This window comes from Mycteria americana, chromosome 3 (assembly GCF_035582795.1).
Source record: "Mycteria americana isolate JAX WOST 10 ecotype Jacksonville Zoo and Gardens chromosome 3, USCA_MyAme_1.0, whole genome shotgun sequence".
NCBI lineage: Eukaryota > Metazoa > Chordata > Aves > Ciconiiformes > Ciconiidae > Mycteria > Mycteria americana.
In genome coordinates this window covers 98,492,605-98,511,523 of record NC_134367.1, presented here as the reverse complement: position 1 = coordinate 98,511,523, position 18,919 = coordinate 98,492,605, and the positions used below count along the sequence as shown (strand labels likewise).

At 37.5% G+C, this 18,919-nt stretch overlaps 2 protein-coding genes across 6 annotated transcripts in view; one reads left to right on the top strand and one right to left on the bottom strand.

The window, feature by feature from the left end:
* The window catches only part of PIGF (phosphatidylinositol glycan anchor biosynthesis class F), a 20,955-nt gene extending 7,299 nt beyond the window's left edge, over positions 1 to 13,656 (bottom strand). For 3 of the 5 annotated variants that reach the window (XR_012774818.1, XM_075496251.1, XM_075496248.1), the window contains exons 1-5: positions 13,599 to 13,656; positions 12,891 to 13,141; positions 11,124 to 11,215; positions 10,099 to 10,215; positions 4,493 to 4,601 (exon numbers count right to left, since the gene is read on the bottom strand). Coding sequence is in view for 4 of the 5 variants with exons in the window: in XM_075496251.1 (XP_075352366.1) it covers positions 4,493 to 4,601; positions 10,099 to 10,215; positions 11,124 to 11,215; positions 12,891 to 13,118 (546 nt within the window). In the remaining variant the exon portion in view is untranslated. Of the gene's footprint in view, positions 1 to 4,492; positions 4,602 to 10,098; positions 10,216 to 11,123; positions 11,216 to 12,890; positions 13,142 to 13,489 lie in introns of all 5 variants that reach the window. The other 2 variants (XM_075496249.1, XM_075496250.1) reach the window with 2 other exon arrangements.
* Positions 13,586 to 18,919, top strand: CRIPT (CXXC repeat containing interactor of PDZ3 domain). The gene is made up of 5 exons (XM_075496255.1): positions 13,586 to 13,737; positions 13,994 to 14,059; positions 14,461 to 14,515; positions 15,175 to 15,278; positions 18,148 to 18,919. The coding sequence occupies exons 1-5, from the start codon at positions 13,722 to 13,724 to the stop codon at positions 18,210 to 18,212; spliced, it is 306 nt and encodes a 101-aa protein (XP_075352370.1). The 5' UTR covers positions 13,586 to 13,721; the 3' UTR covers positions 18,213 to 18,919.

The following is an 18,919-nucleotide window of genomic DNA, read 5'->3' as shown; positions in this document are numbered from 1 at the left end:
AAAAAAGTGCAGGCAGCTTTATTCAATACTTTACTGGAGTTCCGGCATCCTCAGTACTCTTCCTTCCTCTTTCCTCTCTTTCCTTCCTTCAACCTCTTGTTTGCTTCAGGTCAGTGACTACAGGCCATTTTCATTTGAAGCCATTTCTATGAAAAAAACTGACTTCACAGAAATGGCTTTACATACTCCACTCTCTGAACTGGACTACAGTCAATTTAAAAGTAGACTGTAGACACTCTGAAATTGTCTACAGTTTAAAGTGTAGACACTAATTTGATAACGTGCTAAATCCTGATCAAGTGGAAAAATATACCAATTCAAGACACAGTGCTTAAGGTTTTGTGTGAACCTCAGGTTATATTATATGATTGTTCTAACAGAGCTAAGTCAATAGCAATAGCATTTTTCATTCCAAACTCACAGTGCATTTCTGCACCTGCTGGATGTCAGATGTTTTTGCCAACTTTTGACATTTCAGGGCCACAAACAGAGCACAAGGGCAGCAGTAGCAAGCCTTTGCTTTGCTTTATCATGTGATACTTCTCAACTATTGTTGACCCATCCAGTTCTTGTAGCACTGGTTTTGCCTTGTCCGCAACACTCCTTAAATAATTAATTGTCTGAAGCTAAAGGTACAAATGCAGCTGTGTTTCCATAACACGTTGTTACACCACAAACACTAACCATAACCAATAGAAACATCAGAACCAGATTTTGCAACCAGCAGGCTTAAAGGCCTTAACACTGCTCTCTAAAATGATAATACCACTTTAGTCTTGCCCTAAAAATTAAATCTTATAATAAGATTTAGATTATCTATAACAACACATTTTCTGTTCTAGAACAGAACCATTTCCACTACAGATTAAAAAAAAAAAAAAATGTTTACAACAAAAAGTCTAACACACAAAAAGGAAAACAATCACTAATGAATCAGCTGTTCTTATCTCAAAAGATGGTCTTGAGTCCAAAGACTAAGCTATTCCATTTGAGTCCCTTTTTGGATCTGAGAAGGGTACATCCAAAATTGTAATCCTCAAGCTCTCTGCTTTTAGGCTAATACAAGAAACAGCTGATGTCAAAAGCATGACAGCTTAATACTTAATACTGCAGATGCCTAGAAGTAATTTGGTTTTGACTGGGCTCTGATTACTTTTAAGCCTACATTAAGATCTACATGATTTTTTTCAGACCTTGCTTGGGACTTAATCTGTAGGTGTTCCCATAAGCAAACCAGCTGGATTAGGTTCTATACAAAACACTGACAGTCCATGTCTTTCGGGGGGATTTAAAAAATTTTTTTTTTTTTTTAAATAAAGAACCTCTTCCTGCAACTGCATTATGTACAGGTATTTTTATGTTCAGTAAGTCAGTGGTTGGATCAGTCACTCAGGAGATAGGCAATCTGCATTAAAGATTTTCTTCCCAAACGAAGCAGATCTGCAACAACAGCAAAATCCTTTGAGGGCCATTATTCTTTCCCCTGCCCTAGGCTGAAGACAACACAGAAAGCACCTCTCCTCTTTCATTGCTACAGTGAAAGAATCTACGAGTTTCTGTAATCACCTGAAATGAGGTAGCAAAAGGAATACTCTTGCAAAAAGGCATTTTGTTGCTAGTGCCCAGTGAACTTCTGAAGAACAACGGAAATGTCTCTTGGCTCTGAAGATTTCTGAGACAGCAATGCAGAGCTACTATGTACAACTCAATACCTGTGTTGTTGAATCCATAATACTCAGTGGGGATAGAATGACAAAAGACTGATGTCAACTGTTGTATGAAGTTCAGTGTTTCCAGAGAACCTGATTCATGTATATCTCAGCTTGGCTGAACTGGGAAGCAGTGTTTCCTAGGCAACTATTGAAAATGCCTGGCCAGGACACTTTCCGCCCCACCCCCTTTCTGTCCCTTGGTGACCCATATTTAAGACATCACCTTCACAAAAATATTAAATTATCAATATGTGATTGAAAACATCTGAGAGATGTGAACAGGATCTCTAACAAGCTACTTTGAAGAGGTTCATTTCTGTCTTGAAGATTTACCATTTTGGTGCTTCACTGTGTTCCTTTGCTGAGATAATTTGACTTTAAAAACTACATAACGTTTTAACAAGAACTTCTTTCATTTCCCCTTATACAGCAGATCTTAAAAAATTAGCACTTAAAACTGCAGTTTTCAAAGACAGTTGAAGTGGCAGCCTGCAGGACTGACAAGCAAACTTCTCTACGGCTGCTCTTGAATTGCTCACATGATGATTAAAGTAATGATCAAGCAGTTCAGACCCAAAATGGAAAGCAAGATTTCTTCCCCCACCCCACGGTTTTAAACCCTACAAGGTAAAAGGTGAAGCGAGGATGGCAAAAAGTGAGGGGAACTTAAGGGAAAGAACACAGCGGCAAGTGCTTTTATGCCACCAGCCTTTCTTTACAACAGTGTAAAGAGATATTAAAACTTCTGTTTAAAAAATAATAGAGGAGTAGGTTAATAATTTTAAGTAAAAAAATCAGGTTTTGTTCCCTAAAAACGCTTGGGTTTGCTCTTGCAAGATGTTTCACCATCAATCTGACATAGGTATGTGTTGGCACTAGTTAATTGTTGGTGGACATGAATGTAACCCAAAAATCAAGGGATTCATTGAAACGCAATCTCCTAGGCACAGGAAAATTGCTTTGCTGCAGGAACTGATAGTCAGAAACTCTCCCCTGCCAACTTTGGTATCAGGAGTATGTCAGAAGTGAGGGTGGAGATGGTGAAGGAAAAGGGAAATAAAGACATATAGTTTCTGCTGCTGCCTGAATTCTCTGGGGAGCATTCATGCCCACAAACAGCTAGTGACAAGTTATGGTATCTGAGGTTTCTGAAGATACTTTGCTGTTCTGAGGAGTCACATAATATCTTTGTAGATGTCTAAGTATAGATTATAGAGCTTAACTTTCATCAGTCATGTTTGGCTTTTATTGACTTGGAGGAGTTGTCAAACAGAAAAAGCTGCCAGAGCATCACCAAACTTTTGTCTCCTACTATGGGAAGATGGGGGAATGGACAAATAAAGTAAAAAATTAACTGTACTTAAAGTATCTGTCTTAATCTATTAGTGTCTTTGTTTTGTTAATCAGAGCCTTCTGACTTAAGTTTTCCTTATATTATTGGTGCATAAAAGGTGCACAGCATACTAGCAAAGTTCAGGATTTTGGGAATAACGTAAAACCTGCCAGATGTGACATGCCATTTTAAAATCCTAGCTGAGCAAGAAAAAAGTGCTTGCCTCTCATTGGAATAGGAAGGTGAATAAGACTTCTCAAGAAGATAGGAGATTGCGTTTCAATGAATCCCTTGATTTTTGGGTTACATTCATGTCCACCAACAATTAAGTAGTGCCAACACATACCTATGTCACATTGATGGTGAAACATCTTGCAAGAGCAAACCCAAGCGTTTTTAGGGAACAAAACCTGATTTTTTTACTTAAAATTATTAACCTACTCCTCTATTATTTTTTAAACAGAAGTTTTAATATCTCTTTACACTGTTGTAAAGAAAGGCTGGTGGCATAAAAGCAGACTGTTGGCTACTTATGGAAGACAAACTTCCATTGCAGCTGTAAGCCACAATGTCTCTACAATATCAGAGAGAAAAGTGTGTTGCCTGTTACACTTATTTCTGAAAGAAACCATTGAAACCGTCTACTTAAGAACAGGCCTGGTAGATACTACTCAGCTGAGAGTGTGAGTTTGGTAACCTGAGGAAAGAAAATATCCACTGAGGACATTTAGGAATAAGTGTTGCTAGAGTCATCATTTTATGGCAATTGCAGACTTCAGTTATGTTTAATGGAATCATTTCTCTATGCCAACAAAAATATTAAGAAAACAGCACAGACATTTGAATTTATGAAGACAGAATCTGCAATGCCAGCTTCACATCTTTTATTGTGCAACTACAAAGCTAATACTTGCCTTCCTTTGAAATCAGAAGGTATGTTTTTAGTACAGTGCTTTGGCCACACCATTTCCACAAATCAATCCAAATCCATTTCAAATGCATTCTGTTAAGTGCTTTTGTGGAAGATAGAGGGGAACTAAAACACTAGGAAAGCATCTTTCCTTCCCTACCCATAAACAATAAAAGCTACCAGACTGAAGGCAGACAAATGTGGAGCCACCTTCATCATTTCACGTTTCTCCTCCTGCTTGTCTAGCTTCTTCTTATCAAAATACTTACAGCTCTATTTCATGATAAAACTTGCATGCAACAGACACTCATAAATCTATAACAAAGAACCTCTTAAAAATGGAGGTAAAAATTTTGCATTTTACATCCTTACACTGTAAGCACAGATGCTTCTAAGGACTTTTTAAATGTTTGGCATAACCCTGTAGGAACAGCTTATGAGTAAGTCCAATATGCCTGTACAGTTTCCGAGCAATTTTGTGTGGCATGCATATCCAGAAAATATTTTTATATTTATGATAAAGGTGTACATACTAACCTGCCAAGGCCGATCCCAATCAAGAGGAATAGGAAATGCTCCAAACCAAGCTCCAAGTATACTGCACATGGTAGTAATCTGCAGACTGCTTTCCCAGATAGACATAGCTCTGTAAAAACAGTGTGTTACAAGATTTCAACAGCAGCAGAAGTTACCATGTCAGAATGTTAGATCTGATTTCTCCCAAGATTTTTGAGACTACAAACAGATATAAAAATCCATATATTTTACAAATAGCATGCAGGTTTCTCCTAAAAGATACAAACTGTATGTAAAATGTAAGTTGCATATTTTAGCTATAATCACAATCTTTCTTTACCACACATTCAGGAGATTCTTTTCCCCTTGAGGTGTTTACTGCAAAAGCTAATTTATTTTACCTGGAAATACACCTACTGAGCTTGAAACGCTGCTTGACTGAGCAAATGAAAATATCACAAGGATACTGTGTGCATTGCAGGGAGAAGCAGACATGAAAGGGTAGCATAGGTTTGTACAGAAAAGCACAAGCACAGTCATGTGTACTCTACACCAGTCACTACACCAGTACTCTATGGTGTAGACATGTTGTTATTATTTGATGACTACGACAATTTGAAATTTAAAATAGAAGTCCACTATATGAATATTACAAAGCAAATTTCCATCAACTGAAAAGAAACATTGCAAATAAATGTAACCTGCACATTGCAGCCCTTCAGCAACATTGCATCCAAGTTCAAGTATACTGGCTGCAGGATAAATTTATTGCATGCAAAACTTTTAAAACATTTAATGCAAAACTCTTGCATTGCCAATCGTGGCACATACCATATCATAAGAGATGTTAATGACTTCAGTTCTCAGTTTATAGTCTTCTACCACTACTGACTTCAAAAGTGTTGGAAAAATTGGGTTTCTGTTTAACAGATAAGCTCTTATTGTCCATTATTCATCTACCAAGTGATTGCTTTGCTTTTCTCAAGCTGTGAACATTTGAGTACTTGGTACCAATTAAGAAACAACACCACCAGAAGTTCAGAACACAGTGGGGCACAGTTCTGAGAACCGGGTTGAAATCCCTGCTCCAAATCAGTAAGGTAAGAGATCTGAATCTACATCTCAGATTATAAACACAAACCAAGCTTTAGCTAACAGAAAAAAAAAAGTTGTGCATTTTTGTGGCTAGACGACTAGATGGAGAGGAAACTCTGAACTTCACATGTGCTGTTTAGGTTGCATGACATGAAAGCTTTAACCCTACAGCTTGTTTTGAAGAGTCTAAAATTTCTGACTTTACTTCTGAGTACACCTAACTCACTGCTGCATTTGCTATTGACCAAACGGCTCACAAGTGTAAAGCAAACATTCTTCATTGTTTGCAAAATAAAGGTCAGACAGATTATAATATTTAGGGTGCAACATTGACATTTTGAGCAGAACTGTTTCCTCTACAATAACACATCCCTTTACAACACTCCATTTCAATTCACAATCCTACCAGCTTGAGATTTTTTTTTTTAAAGGGAAAGGTCCTGATTTAACTATAAAACTGTTTAGGAGTCTGCACATAGAAAATTCTTGTCAATTATTTTCAGAAGCTGAATAACTGAGCAGAGAGCTGTTAGGCAGCATGGGGAAGAGAACATTCACTACAGCCTTAAAGCAGTAAAAGAGCCAGCAGAATATACCGAGGATTGACTGAGGTACATTTATACCCCATAAGACATCTTATCTGGTAAATCTACACACATACTGCTGTACCATATGGAGATATCAGACTGAGTCCAAAAGCAAAACAACACAATTAGCAAGGCACCGTGCCCAAGTGAAGAACAGCCATTGGTAGTTTGGCAACCCTTTGAGCTGCTAATTCAACCACTCCGCAGCATGGACACTCGCTACTCAAATACAGCCTGACTTGTCCTCCAACATTATCCCAAAGGAACAATGCTTTGATTATTCTCTTTTCCTTGGGGAATGTCACCTTTTTTTTTCTCCCCCTTCATTTTTGGATTTTTGCAGGGTTTCTTTAACCTATTAACCCACAACATAAACTCCTCATTTGCATGAGGCTAACAACTACAGCGACATTTATGAACTTTGAGTTTTATAGTTTCTTTATTTTTTTACTATGAATAAACTACAACTAAGATCATTCTGCAGGCAAAACTAGCAATATTTAAGATAATAAATGATCACTAGTGGCACAAAGGCCTTTTAAAGTCTAAAATAATTATTTAACCCCTTTAAATAATACAATACATTAAGTGCTGTTTTAAATAACATTTGAATTAAGAAGTTAGCTAACATAAAAGAATTTATTAAGACAGCTCCTGACAGACAAGATCTGGAATTCTGGGTTGCAGCAGGACTGAAACAGTAAGCAGCGCTTAGCATTTGATGATGCCTACCTTTACAAAGGACATTTCCAAGTCTGTAAGAGTATGCAGTTCACAAACAGGTGATAAAATAGGTAAAATGAAAACTGGAAGGAGCCTTAAAGTTATGGTTTTATACTATTTTTTGGCAAGCTCCAAATAAAAAAATCTATTTCCTACCCAGGTGACATCTTATAATTGCTATTATACCAGAAATTTCAACACAATACTCAGAGTAGTGATTTGAAATACAGTCTCCAAAAGGAGCAATAAGAATCAGCAATTGAAAACTGATTTCTTAAAGGCTTTTATGCAGGAGGCTATTTCAGCCAACAATTACTGAAAAGCCATTTAAAGAATAGACACCTGCTTCCATGAGTGCCGATAACCCTTTCTGTACCTTTTATTTCCCTCTATCTGCTTACAGCAGCACATGATAGCATATGATCGGCATCATGACATTGGTCACAACACTAGATGTCAGAATACAGAGTCCAGAGATAGCTGGCATGGACCCGCCCCTTCCCAAATGCAGAATTAGTGAAAAGAGCCCTATTTACAGCCTACTTAGAATTGAAGTTTTTATGATGTAGAATACACAAACTTACTTTTCTCACACCTTCTATGTGTACGTAGACTAGAAACATGTGGGTAAGAACAAATTGTTCAAATTTCTTAAAATAATTTAAAAAATAAACCTATTTGGTCCATCAAATCAACATTTCCAATTAAAAAGTGTACTCAGTTTGAAAATGCGGAGCATGTGCAATTTTCTGTCTGAGCTACAATTGTGTTTCATGCAATTGTTTCATGTATACAAAAACCAAAAAAACCTCAACCAGACAACACCTCCTCTTCACCCCACCGACAACCCAAACTTTATAATACAAACAATAAACCTGCAGTGTCACAGATTACATGTTGTTATGAGATGACACATATAATCCACCTCCTAGAGGCATGGGCACTTAAAGACTGATCTTGTAGTAACCGTATTAGAAGTGATTTTACTAGCAGTGACTGCACTTCCAAGTGCTGCAAGTAGAAACAGAGAAAGCTAATTAAGTATCTCTGCAGAAAAAATAAGCACTTTACAAATTATTATTATTTATCCCCAAAACATTATTATCCCTAAAATATTTAAGTTGGGCTCACTCAGTTGTACCATAGCTGTTATGATGCAATAGATTACATACGAGTTACTTGGATGTAACTTTATGAATAGTCCTATGACAAGACATTACACACATCAGTATTTTCACACTAGACCACCTAAAACATAGCAGAAAGCTATCCAGAGCAATAGCTAGGTAATTAATCTCTGTTACTTATTTACACTTGATGTATCAAGATAAACTTTCTTTTTCTAGATGTCTTTTTCTGTCTTTCTGCAAAGACAATAGCAATAGCACAAACACATTTTGATCTTATAAATATTGCATAGGGAAATAAAAGTAATAAAAATAAATGCCAGTAGTTACTTAAGTCTAAATCGTATTCAAATATTTTTAAAACTAATTCCTTTTTCATACTAAGCGATACGCTTAATCAGAGTTTCCAGCTTGCTGTTCCAGTACAATTCAATTCACTAAACTCTTCTTTCAAGGCAAACAGCTGTGTTGATATTACCTAACCATCCTTTTCCTCCATTCAACCAGTCCCACCTCATTCCACATGGTTAAGTTACAGACAGCCTTTTAATACATCATGTCTACACTCAGCTCATGCCTAAATGCAAGACGTTCCAACTCATTCATGAGGTCAAATGGAAAAACACAGGATTATTTTTAAAAGAGCAGCCTGCTACAATCCATAAAAAAAATTGCTACAATATTTCTTTGTAGTCTGTTTTCATTCAAAGGCTAGTCTAAAGAAACATTATTATTAAATAGACATTTTATTCAGATAATATCACATGGCTCACTAGTAAAAAGTATGTACAAGTTGTCACAGCAAAAATGCCAAAACAAGACAACTCTGTTTCCTATGCAATAATTGTGCTGAAATAACATTAAGATCTAGACTAGGAAAGAAAGAAATTGACAGGCATTCAAAGCCTAACCTGGCACAAAGACAGATTGTTGTCAAACATCTGTTACTTCAATTCAACTATTATTTCCAGTTGCAAAACCTCCAAAGATGACTAAGTGAATCAGCAATGATTTGTTTTGGCTAAACAACTCCAAGCTTTTATTAAAGTCTATTCAACCCTTCCACTGAAAATAAAAAACCAAGCATAACTGACTTGAATAAGGATTCAAGATACTTTTCAGTAAGCTGAGAACTGAGATAAACCAAAAGTCAATACCTGAAACTACTATAAAAAGTCTACTTTTGTCCTCCTCTACAGAAGTTTAAACCAAAAGTAACTCCATAGGTCAGCAGCATTATACAACCTTTCACTTTCTTTTGAGATGAGACTTCATCCTTACGAACTATTAAAAGGGAATGAATGCTAACATTATTAAATCTTAAGCATATGTGGGGCTTCTTTATGTTTCAGCATCCCAGTCTTTCAACAATCCTGTTATTTAGTGAGTGAAAAAAGGCAGAAGAGAGAGAATACTTCTGAAAAAGACATTATCCTTGATACATGCTAATGTCATGGCTGTCACTGAGGTGAAAATGAGGTAAAAAGGCTCATTTTACTTTAAACATACCCTTGAAAAAAATTAATGCTTGAAAACTCTGACAGTGAAAACAGCGTTCTTTGAAATTTCAAAAAGAGCATGGGTAAAGATTACATACTTAAGACCACAGAAAATTATATATCATTTTCACCATTGTATTCAAGTTAAAAATACTGTTAAAATAGTGTTTGTTTTGGCTTGTTATTCCTACTTTAAAAGCTGTATTTAAGAAGGTACTATTGGATCATGTGCAAGATTCTCCCTGTACAGCTCAGTCTCAGGTCTCCTCTTTATTTGACCACCATCGTACTGGACTGCACAATGGTTTTACACCAGTACAACGTGCGTTTGAAACTTTACTTCCTTCAAACACATATAAAGTGAGATTTAGTGTCTGGACACCAAAAATAAAAAGCCAGTTTTCTGAATCAATGTCTTCAAAATAAGTAATAATTTTCTTTGTCAGAAAAGCTTTCATAGGCCTGTAATTATAAATATGAAAACCACCCATAATTCAGGAATTTTTCCTTTACAAAAAAATCCATGATATATTGTTTACATCAATTCTGTCCATTTCTATTCTGGGTAAAATCAGAAACTTTAGAATAGAACTTACCCGTTTTTACTAAATACCCGTATCCATGCTTGTATGTTTGGTCCCAGCATACACAAGCATTGTAAAGTAGTAAAGGTAGACAGGAGAACTGCAAACAAAAATGTCTCAGTCACTGACCTACAAAGAAGGAATATTACAAAATTAAGTGAGGTAGTTACTGATTTTCAAAGAGTTCCAAGATTTAGGAAAAAAAAAACCCCTGTAAGTCAACTCATGAAAGCATGCATGCTTTCTTAAACCTCATGCAGAAGAATAAAGTATTTTCTTCTTACTCTGTAGAATAGTGAAGAAAGATGGAATGAATTCCAGTACCTGTTTGTTATCTCAACAAAGACTGAAATGCAGTAATTATTTTAAATGCCTAACATCTGTAACATTTGAAAAAACATAGGTGTACCTCATATAGAACATTAGTTCTGAATTGAAGTACACTTAGATATTCTGAATTGAAGTATGCTTGGATATTTATTTCATTGTTCCATTTATTTTTCTAGTTTGATGTTGTGGAAGCAACCATGAAACCAAACTACACGATGCATTGTTAGTCAGTAACTTAGTATCTCTCTCAGAAATCAGGCTGCTTCATGCCTCTCCCCCCTTTTTTTTTTTTCTTTTTTAACCATTGCTAAAAATTAAAACACTAATATCAAAGGTATGAAAGATATGCAAGATGCATGTTTTAGAATCTTATGGGGAAAATGACTAAATGAAACTTGGAAAAAATGTTTGTACCCCTATGTTTAACATCAATATTGAAGTAAAGGGAGTTGTTTGTAACTGTCTTGAACAACACATGTCCATATATGCAAAAATCATAAGAGCCAGCTTCTAAAAAAAAAAAAACAAAAAAACCCCAAACCCTCCCAAAAAACAAACAAAAAACCCAAAACAGCTGCCCTTCTTCCTCCAGCCAGGAGCTTATCCTTTAACTTTCAATGTACCACGAAATATACAAGTACTTATACCAATATCTGCAAGAACTGCCCCTTAAAACGTTTAGAGAAAGATAGGGTCTTCTGACTTACTCTATGAGAGGTGCTCCATAAAGAACAATAATCGCATGAAATAGTATGCAAGACATGAAAAAGTATATACAGCATTTTAGAAATCTGGATATCTAAAAAAGAGCAATAAAATATCAGAATAATGTTTTAAAAGAAAAGAGAACATGAGTAACATAAATAGTCTATACCTTATCAATAGCATTGTACTCTACCTATTTCTTTAGTTTCAGCTACAGCACAGTATGATAATAGTATGGCATATTTCAAAACAGTTTTCCCTATGTTTAATACTTTAAATAATTAATTAAAAATTATCATACTCCATCTAAAATTTTTTCATACACCCTATTATAATAAGGCAAACATACAAAAAACGTAACTGGACATGACAAGATAAACAGAGATAATTTTATTGGATATTTTCACATTTCTGTTTTACATCTGAGTGTTATGTCCATTCATTAAAAGGCATCTTTCACAGACAGTGAAAAAATATTTAAAAGCAAGAAAATATGTAATATGAAAAAAAAAAAAGACATTCAGAATCAAATGTAATACTTAAAATTACATAAACTAAAAACCACTACATTTTGAACTTGGCATCTTAAATTCTAAATCCATTTGAGAAATGTCCATGACTTACTATAAATCTGCAAAACACATATAATTTTCTACGAATTTAAACAACAGTTTCTGGGTACTCACTATATCATATAGAAGCATAGCCACTTGATAAACAGTTCTGGTTAGGTCTGTTCTGATCAGGTCACCAATGGAAATCCATAATTTCACTTGAACACTTTTTTTTTTTTTATATATTTATTCCTTATGCTAGGCTGGGATGAAATCTCACCCAGAACATGAAGCCTGCTTCATTTTTAAATCACAGATGGTTAAAATACTTGTTTTCCATAACGACTTTGTGTATTTCACATCCCCCTCAGTCCGCAAAACTAGACAGAAGCTTTGCATACAAAGATACTGCTTTCAGGGATGTTTGCTTTAAATACTTAAAAGAATCACCACATCAGAGCACTAAATCTTGTCTGACTCAGCACGCTGGGAGTGCAAGACTATCCATCTGACTTCAAGATGCTGGTGTATTCCCCCACTCCTGAACAAGTTGTGTGCTGCTCCAAATTCACTCTGTTCAAACCTGTTTCATGGGGATTCACATCTTTAATGCTCCCGTTACAAACTGTAACTACAAAAATTTCTCCCAGATTTAGATTCTTCTGTATGCAAATTTCATCATCCAAGGAAATATAGCCATTTTAATACTTCTCCATGTCATTTACTAAAATTTACCAACTTTGTTTAAATTGTAATAAGCTAGTCTCTCTTTTATGTCTCAAATTCTAAAAACTATTTCTCTTCCTTTAAAGTAATTAGAAACTTATAACTACACATGAGAAAAGTGTTTCTTCATAATGCTGAAGGTCAGGCCTGGACTATGAAATGAGTTCTGCACCCATTCACCTTGCCGATTTTGCTACCATGCAAATTGTTGGAAGATCAATGTCTGGGACTACAGACAACAATATATTGACAAGAAAAAGGAAAGGCACAGAATCGCTCACCTGAACAGGTTATTTACAGGTAGAGAAAGTTTAACATCACGAAAATTTTGGAGAACTTCTTTCAAGAGGTGCTACACTCAGCTCATTCATGGAAAACAAGAATTCAGCACCAAAAATTGTCTTCTTTCTTTCTCATTTGATTATTTCAGTGAAAGAATTTGCTTCCCCTCCGTATTGTCTGGTAGCAATTTAAGAATAAAAATCTTACCTTGTGAGCAAACGAACTTCTCTTAGGAGACAGATTTGGTTTAAGAACTAAGTGCAAGATTATATTAAGGGTACTAACACAAACAGAACAGATACACAGCCACGCAAGGTGTGTTCCCAAAACTGTGAATCCGTCCCAGAAGAAAGCCGGCACAATCGCTGTCAGAATTACTGAAAAAACACAGAGGAGGTTGGCAGCCAAGAGCCTCCTTATTTCTCCTTCTTTCATTGTGTTCCCTATTAACCGGCCACCTGCAAGACAGCAAGTCGCACCCCGTTACTGAAACACAGCAGAAGCACTAGAGGATAAGATTTCTCCTAGTCGCAATACACAAGGCAGAGCTCTGAGCTTAGTTTGGGGGTGAAAGTGATTATTTTGGGGCAGGAGAATGGCATTCCTTTAAAAATCAACCCCAAACCCATGGACACAGCAGCACTGCGCTATGAGAGCCGGGCGGGCTGAGCGCTCGCACCGAGCAGGCAGCCTGCCCCCGCACCGGCGCCCCTCACACCACCGAGCGCGCTTCCTGACAGAGGGAACCGCCTCAGCCCCTTCCGCGCCTGGGCTTTCCCAACCGCCCGGGCCGGGCCGCTCCTCACCGCTCCCTCTTCACCCGGGAGACAGCGGCGGGGCGGCCTGCTGACAGGCCTCGCTCGGCGGCACCTGTGCCGGGCCGTGAGGGGGGTGAGGTGCCGGTCCGCCTCTTACCGCAGCGTCGCCGCCGCCGCCGCGGTGCGCACGCGGGGCCGCCCGGCAACGGAAACCGGCGGCGCCTGCGCGTCAGTTCCGAGGCGGGCCCGGAAGTGGCTGTTTGTTGTGGTGGGGGCAGCCATGGTGTGCGAGAAGTGTGAGTACGGGCGGTCCGGGGGAGTGGGGGGCCTTGCCCGAGTCGCCGGGCCCTGCCCTCGGGGGTCCCGGGCGTCCCCTGAGCTGAGCAGCAGCAGCTGTGGGTCCTGGGCTGTATAGGGTGGGCTGTAGGTGGCGGTTCCGGGAGTGTCCGTGCGTGAGCTGTTATTCTCCTGCAGGCAGCGCTTGGTGTGAGTATTAACGCAGTGTAGTCAGTGTAGTTTTAATTTTTCCCTTTGTAATGTTTCCTTACGTAGGTGAGAAGAAACTCGGTACGGTAATTACTCCCGACACGTGGAAAGATGGTGCAAGAAACACTACAGGTAATCTTGGGGAGGTTAAACACTTGTTTTTCAGCTATCTTAAAGCCAGTTGGGCACCGGAGCTATCTTATGATCTTAAGGCCAAGATTTGAAATAGTTAATCCGGTTAATTTTTAATTCCTGCAGTTTCCCTCCTATGCTGATTTAATGCACTGGGAATTTATTTACCCTGAGCTATTCAGTATTGAACTTGTCTGTTTTTTTTCTCTTTGTATGGAACGATGATACACAAATAGAGCACAGTATAAAGTATTCTGTTGTCCTGTGCTTTAACGCTGTGCTATATGTTTTATCTGTCTTTGTGACTTTATTTGCACTCGCGTAAAAGCTGTAAACTAAGCTTTTTTAAGTATGCTTGGAACTGGGAAATTTATTGGTTTATGGTTTTATTCTTTTTGTAGAAAGCGGTGGCCGCAAGTTAAATGAAAACAAGGCATTGACCTCAAAGAAGGCAAGGTTAGTATTTAATACTGATTTTGGCTAAAAAAAGTCAGTTTGTTGTAACTGAGGCCTGTTTCCTGCATATCTGGGCAACTGCTCAAAACTTGTCCAAAATACACTTAAAAAAAAAAATGTGGGGATTATGACATTTGATTAGTTGGTAAAAGTATGTCCATACATATTTCATGGGTGCTTTCTGCTGAATCATAGAGCGTGGGCAACTATTTTACTGCAGTTCTCACTGCAATTGCTAGGGTTTAATGCTTTTGTTAGGAAAGGAGCTGGGAAGGCTTATCTTCTGTGCTGATTGCCGGTACAATCTCGTGAGCATTTCCTGAATGTCCGGGGGACGTTCTGTTATGCAGTGGGGCAAGGTGCTGCTGCAAGATGTTTAAGTTCAACATAGTCTAGTATCTTAATAAAAAGACACATTTTTAGTTCTGCTTTTGTTAAGTTTTTGTCTGTAATGCAAGAAATCTCTCTTAATGGGGAAAGTGGGAGCTTTTCTGTAGTCTTTGTGCAGCTTATTAGAAATAATCCTTTATGTCCCTTTTCTAAATTATAGTTTTTGTTGGAGTTTCTGTCTGTGCCCTCTGGCTTAGACTTTTTAGGATGAGGCAGAGGAAATACTTTATATCAAGGTGTATAAATAAAATACTTTTCCTTTTTCCCAGGTTTGATCCTTATGGAAAGAACAAATTTGCAATATGTCGGATTTGTAAGAGTTCTGTCCATCAGCCAGGGTCTCACTATTGTCAAGGATGTGCCTATAAAAAAGGTGAGTTTCACTGAGTACCAAATTAGCCCAGTTTGGTTTGAAATTAGAGAGCAAGTGGAACTCTTGAATTTGTTTCGCCTTACAATGAGAAGGCTAAGATGAGATTTAATTGCTGTCTTCAGCTACTAACAGGAAGGCGTAGAGAAGAGTCAGACTCTTCTGAGGTGCACAGTAGTAGAATAAGACACAATGTACACAGGTTAGAATGTGGAAAATTCTAATTACATACAAGGAAAGCAATTTTCACTGTGAGGGTGGTCAAATATTGTAATAACAGGGACCCACAGGGGTTGTGGAATCTCTACAGGAGGTATTCAGAGCTTGACTTGAAAAGCCCTGAGCCAGCCTCATCCGAGTTGGCCGTGTTTTGAGTGGGGCAGGGGCAGGACTAGAGACTGCTGGAGATCCTTTCCAACCTAAGTAATTCTGTGATTCTGCTTCTTTTAGAATATTTCTGGTATCTAAAGCAGTAGAATTGGAACAGTAACTGTAAGTTTAATCTTGGCAATTGCATAGAAAACTGTCATCTAGCAAGTTTGAATTTTCTTATTTAAAAAAAAATACTAGATTTTGTAAAACTCAATTGCTTGTTGCAGTCCCTTTTCTGCTCCCTTCACCCCTCTCCCCTTTTTATAATAGCTAAATCTAAAACTCTAAATAGTGGTCTCAAAAAAAAAAACCCCACACCAAACCATCCAAAAACAAACAAAAAACCCCCCAAAACAAATACCCCAGACCCATCCACCTGCCCCCAAAAAACCACAAAACAACCAAGAATCCAACTTCTGATCTTGGTAAAGCAATAGGCTAGCTTAAGAAAAGTAGAATACCTGGGGAATAAAAGGCAAAGAGGAAAAAAAATAAATTAAGTTGTAAAAGCAATTAAGAAAGTGTCTCTGAAGGCAAATCATGCTTATCGTTGTCTCTGTGCCTGCATGTATTCTTATGCATTCAGTATCTTAACATAAGCCAGTGAGAGGTTCACTTCTCTAAAAGGAGTCTCTGGTCCAGTTGTGAACATGCTTGATTCATTGTAAGTCAAGCTTGGCTTCGGGTGAAACTGAAAAATGAAAAAGAAGAATATAATCATTGTCCCTACAGAGCAAGATATTGCACTGTGTAGTACATAATATATAAAATCTTTCTGTACTTAATGTGTGAATGACTGCACTGAAATTCTGCTTGTATCTGGAAGCTATCTCCCATATTCATAATAAGTCTTCAGTATTGTTAAAAACTCTTCAAAAATTACTGAGAGGAAAAAAAAAACCAATTTCAAGCAAATTTGACGGAGAGCCTTAAGGATATAAAACTTTTACTAGTCTTGTGATTTTGAGTAGGTAAGCAAAAGGGCTCAAACTTGTAATTCCTGGAGGGGAAAAAAAGCAACACGAACTCAGTCACATTATTAATACCGAGGAATCCACATAGCACACAGACATGGGGTTAACCAATTGTTAGATGTAGAGCTACAGCTAACCAGTAGTAAGCTTTGTTTATGAAATTACTTTAATTGTTCTATAAATGTGTACTGTGTCACTGAGTCAGTGGCTTAGCAGCCTGCTGTAGGAGGGTTGCCTTTTCTAGTTGCTAGATGCTCACCAGATGGCTGCCTGAATGCCATATGGTAGAACCTTGTTCTCTTTCTTAAACTTATGGCTGATTTGGGTGAGCTTCAGGATTTCGTCTTTGTCTGCTTGTGTATCCTTCCAAGCTGCATCTGGTTTCTTCATAAAATTCAGAACTTGTAAATGCTTTAGGTTCTACTTCTGACCATCAAAGACATGGTTGTGGCATGTTTCTTGAAGCAAATGCAGTCATGTGGCTTAGTGCTTCAACTGTTGTGTATCTCTGAAATTGAGAGGCAATCTAAAGTTAATTACTGCTTAATCTAGAACTGAAGCGAGCAGCCTGTGGGCTGGATTTTGCTCTCCAAAGGAAATCATGGGGCATGTTCCCTGCTGTTCTCTTTCCTAATGGACTCTTAGATATGTGTCCAGTCACGTGATGTCAATATATGAAGGCACACAATTTGGAGAGAGTTAACAGGAGTAGTTGCCACTTGACATTTTTTTTGCCTGCTAATGAATGGTCTTGTAAAATGAGATGTGGCCCTACCAGACAAAAGATTTAGCACCCTTCTGCTTTAGAAGAAGAGGGAAACATTGAGACAGCCCGCCCCTGTGCCCCTGCTAAACTTTTGTACTTTTTGCTGCTCTAGTCTTCTGACTTGCCATTCTTTGGGTTTAGGTCAAAGTGCTCTGGGACATCAGTGGTCATCTTCACTTCAACTCTCAAGCATTCTTGGTGTCCATTGTTTCTCACTTCTACTACTCTATAAATAGCTGAATTCTATGAAGCTGTGTTATTCTCAACTTTCTGAATTGTCTGAAGCTCCCCACCTGTTAATCTTCCATTTAGCAGTCAGTTTGTTGGTGACTGTATTTTCTTAGCCTAGCTACTTTTTGTCCATCTCAGGCCTCGGTCTGGCTACAGGACTTAAAGTTTAATAATACACCATTTTTACCTGTTTGCCAGATGGGAGCATTTCCTGGCTCTCTTCCAGTATTCCAGCAAATTACAGAGGCTTCGGGCAGTGTTGTGAATCATAATGCTCTCAGAATAGAGCTTATTTTTTTTTAAGTGGCAGTATTACACATATGCTGCAAATACTAATTTGTATTGTAAGTCATATTATTACTTCTGAATTTGCAATATCTGGTGAGACAATGCACAGATAGATTGTCAATGAGAGCTCATTTAAACAATTTTTTTAAAAAATTATCTTTACAAAAACATAGCAACTATGTTTTTGAAGAAAAACTTCAATGATTTTAAAATAATTTGCATACTTTTTGTGTGCTTGTAGGCATCTGCTCAATGTGTGGCAAGAAGGTCTTGGATACGAAGAACTACAAGCAAACTTCTGTCTAATTGTATTGACTAGTCTTTTTATGAACTTTAACTTCTGTGTCTTCGTACAGTAACTTTTCTCTAAAATCATTTGTGAATATTACTTTCTGGAAGATAATACATTTACTTGGAATGAGACGAGAGGTAAAGACAGCCTGATTGTTTGCCTAGAAATGTACATAATATTTGATTTTTGCTGTTCTAGCACTAATGTTAACTGGTATTTAAAGGTAATGGTTTGCAGCAACTGATACAGTTCAAAGTGAATGAGAAGATCCTAGTGGACGGGTTGAAACTTACCATGATAACACAGATCTTTGAGATTAACACTTTTATTCTTTTGCTGTATCTTGAGTCTTCTGCTTGTCTGATAGTAATATTTTATAGATGTATAAAATATGAGCTTTTATCACCTCATTAAAGTAGTATCTTCATTCAGTTCTATGCTCATAGGTATTTATAATTACTCTCACCCCAAACTATTACGTCCTCCCCTCTAAGTATTGCTGTTCAGACTTTAATGCAATTGTCCTGTTGAATTGTGGTTTTGCCTACAGTAGGGTTGGTTAAATCACAGGTTGTTAAACTACTGAAATCTAGTGTGTTACTCTGCCAGTTCTTACTTTGGCAGTAAGACTGCTTAGCTATTCCCTTGTTAGCCTCTAAGGAGGCTTTACAGACGGCATCTGGTGGCCCAAGGCAATAAAATAATGAGCATCAATTTCTAA

Bases quoted from the DNA above. Each gene is read 5' to 3' on its own strand.
- CRIPT (XM_075496255.1), top strand. The intron at 14,060-14,460 runs GTAATCTTGGGG...TTCTTTTTGTAG, and splicing joins TGGTGCAAGAAACACTACAG to AAAGCGGTGGCCGCAAGTTA. The intron at 15,279-18,147 runs GTGAGTTTCACT...GTGTGCTTGTAG, and splicing joins AGGATGTGCCTATAAAAAAG to GCATCTGCTCAATGTGTGGC.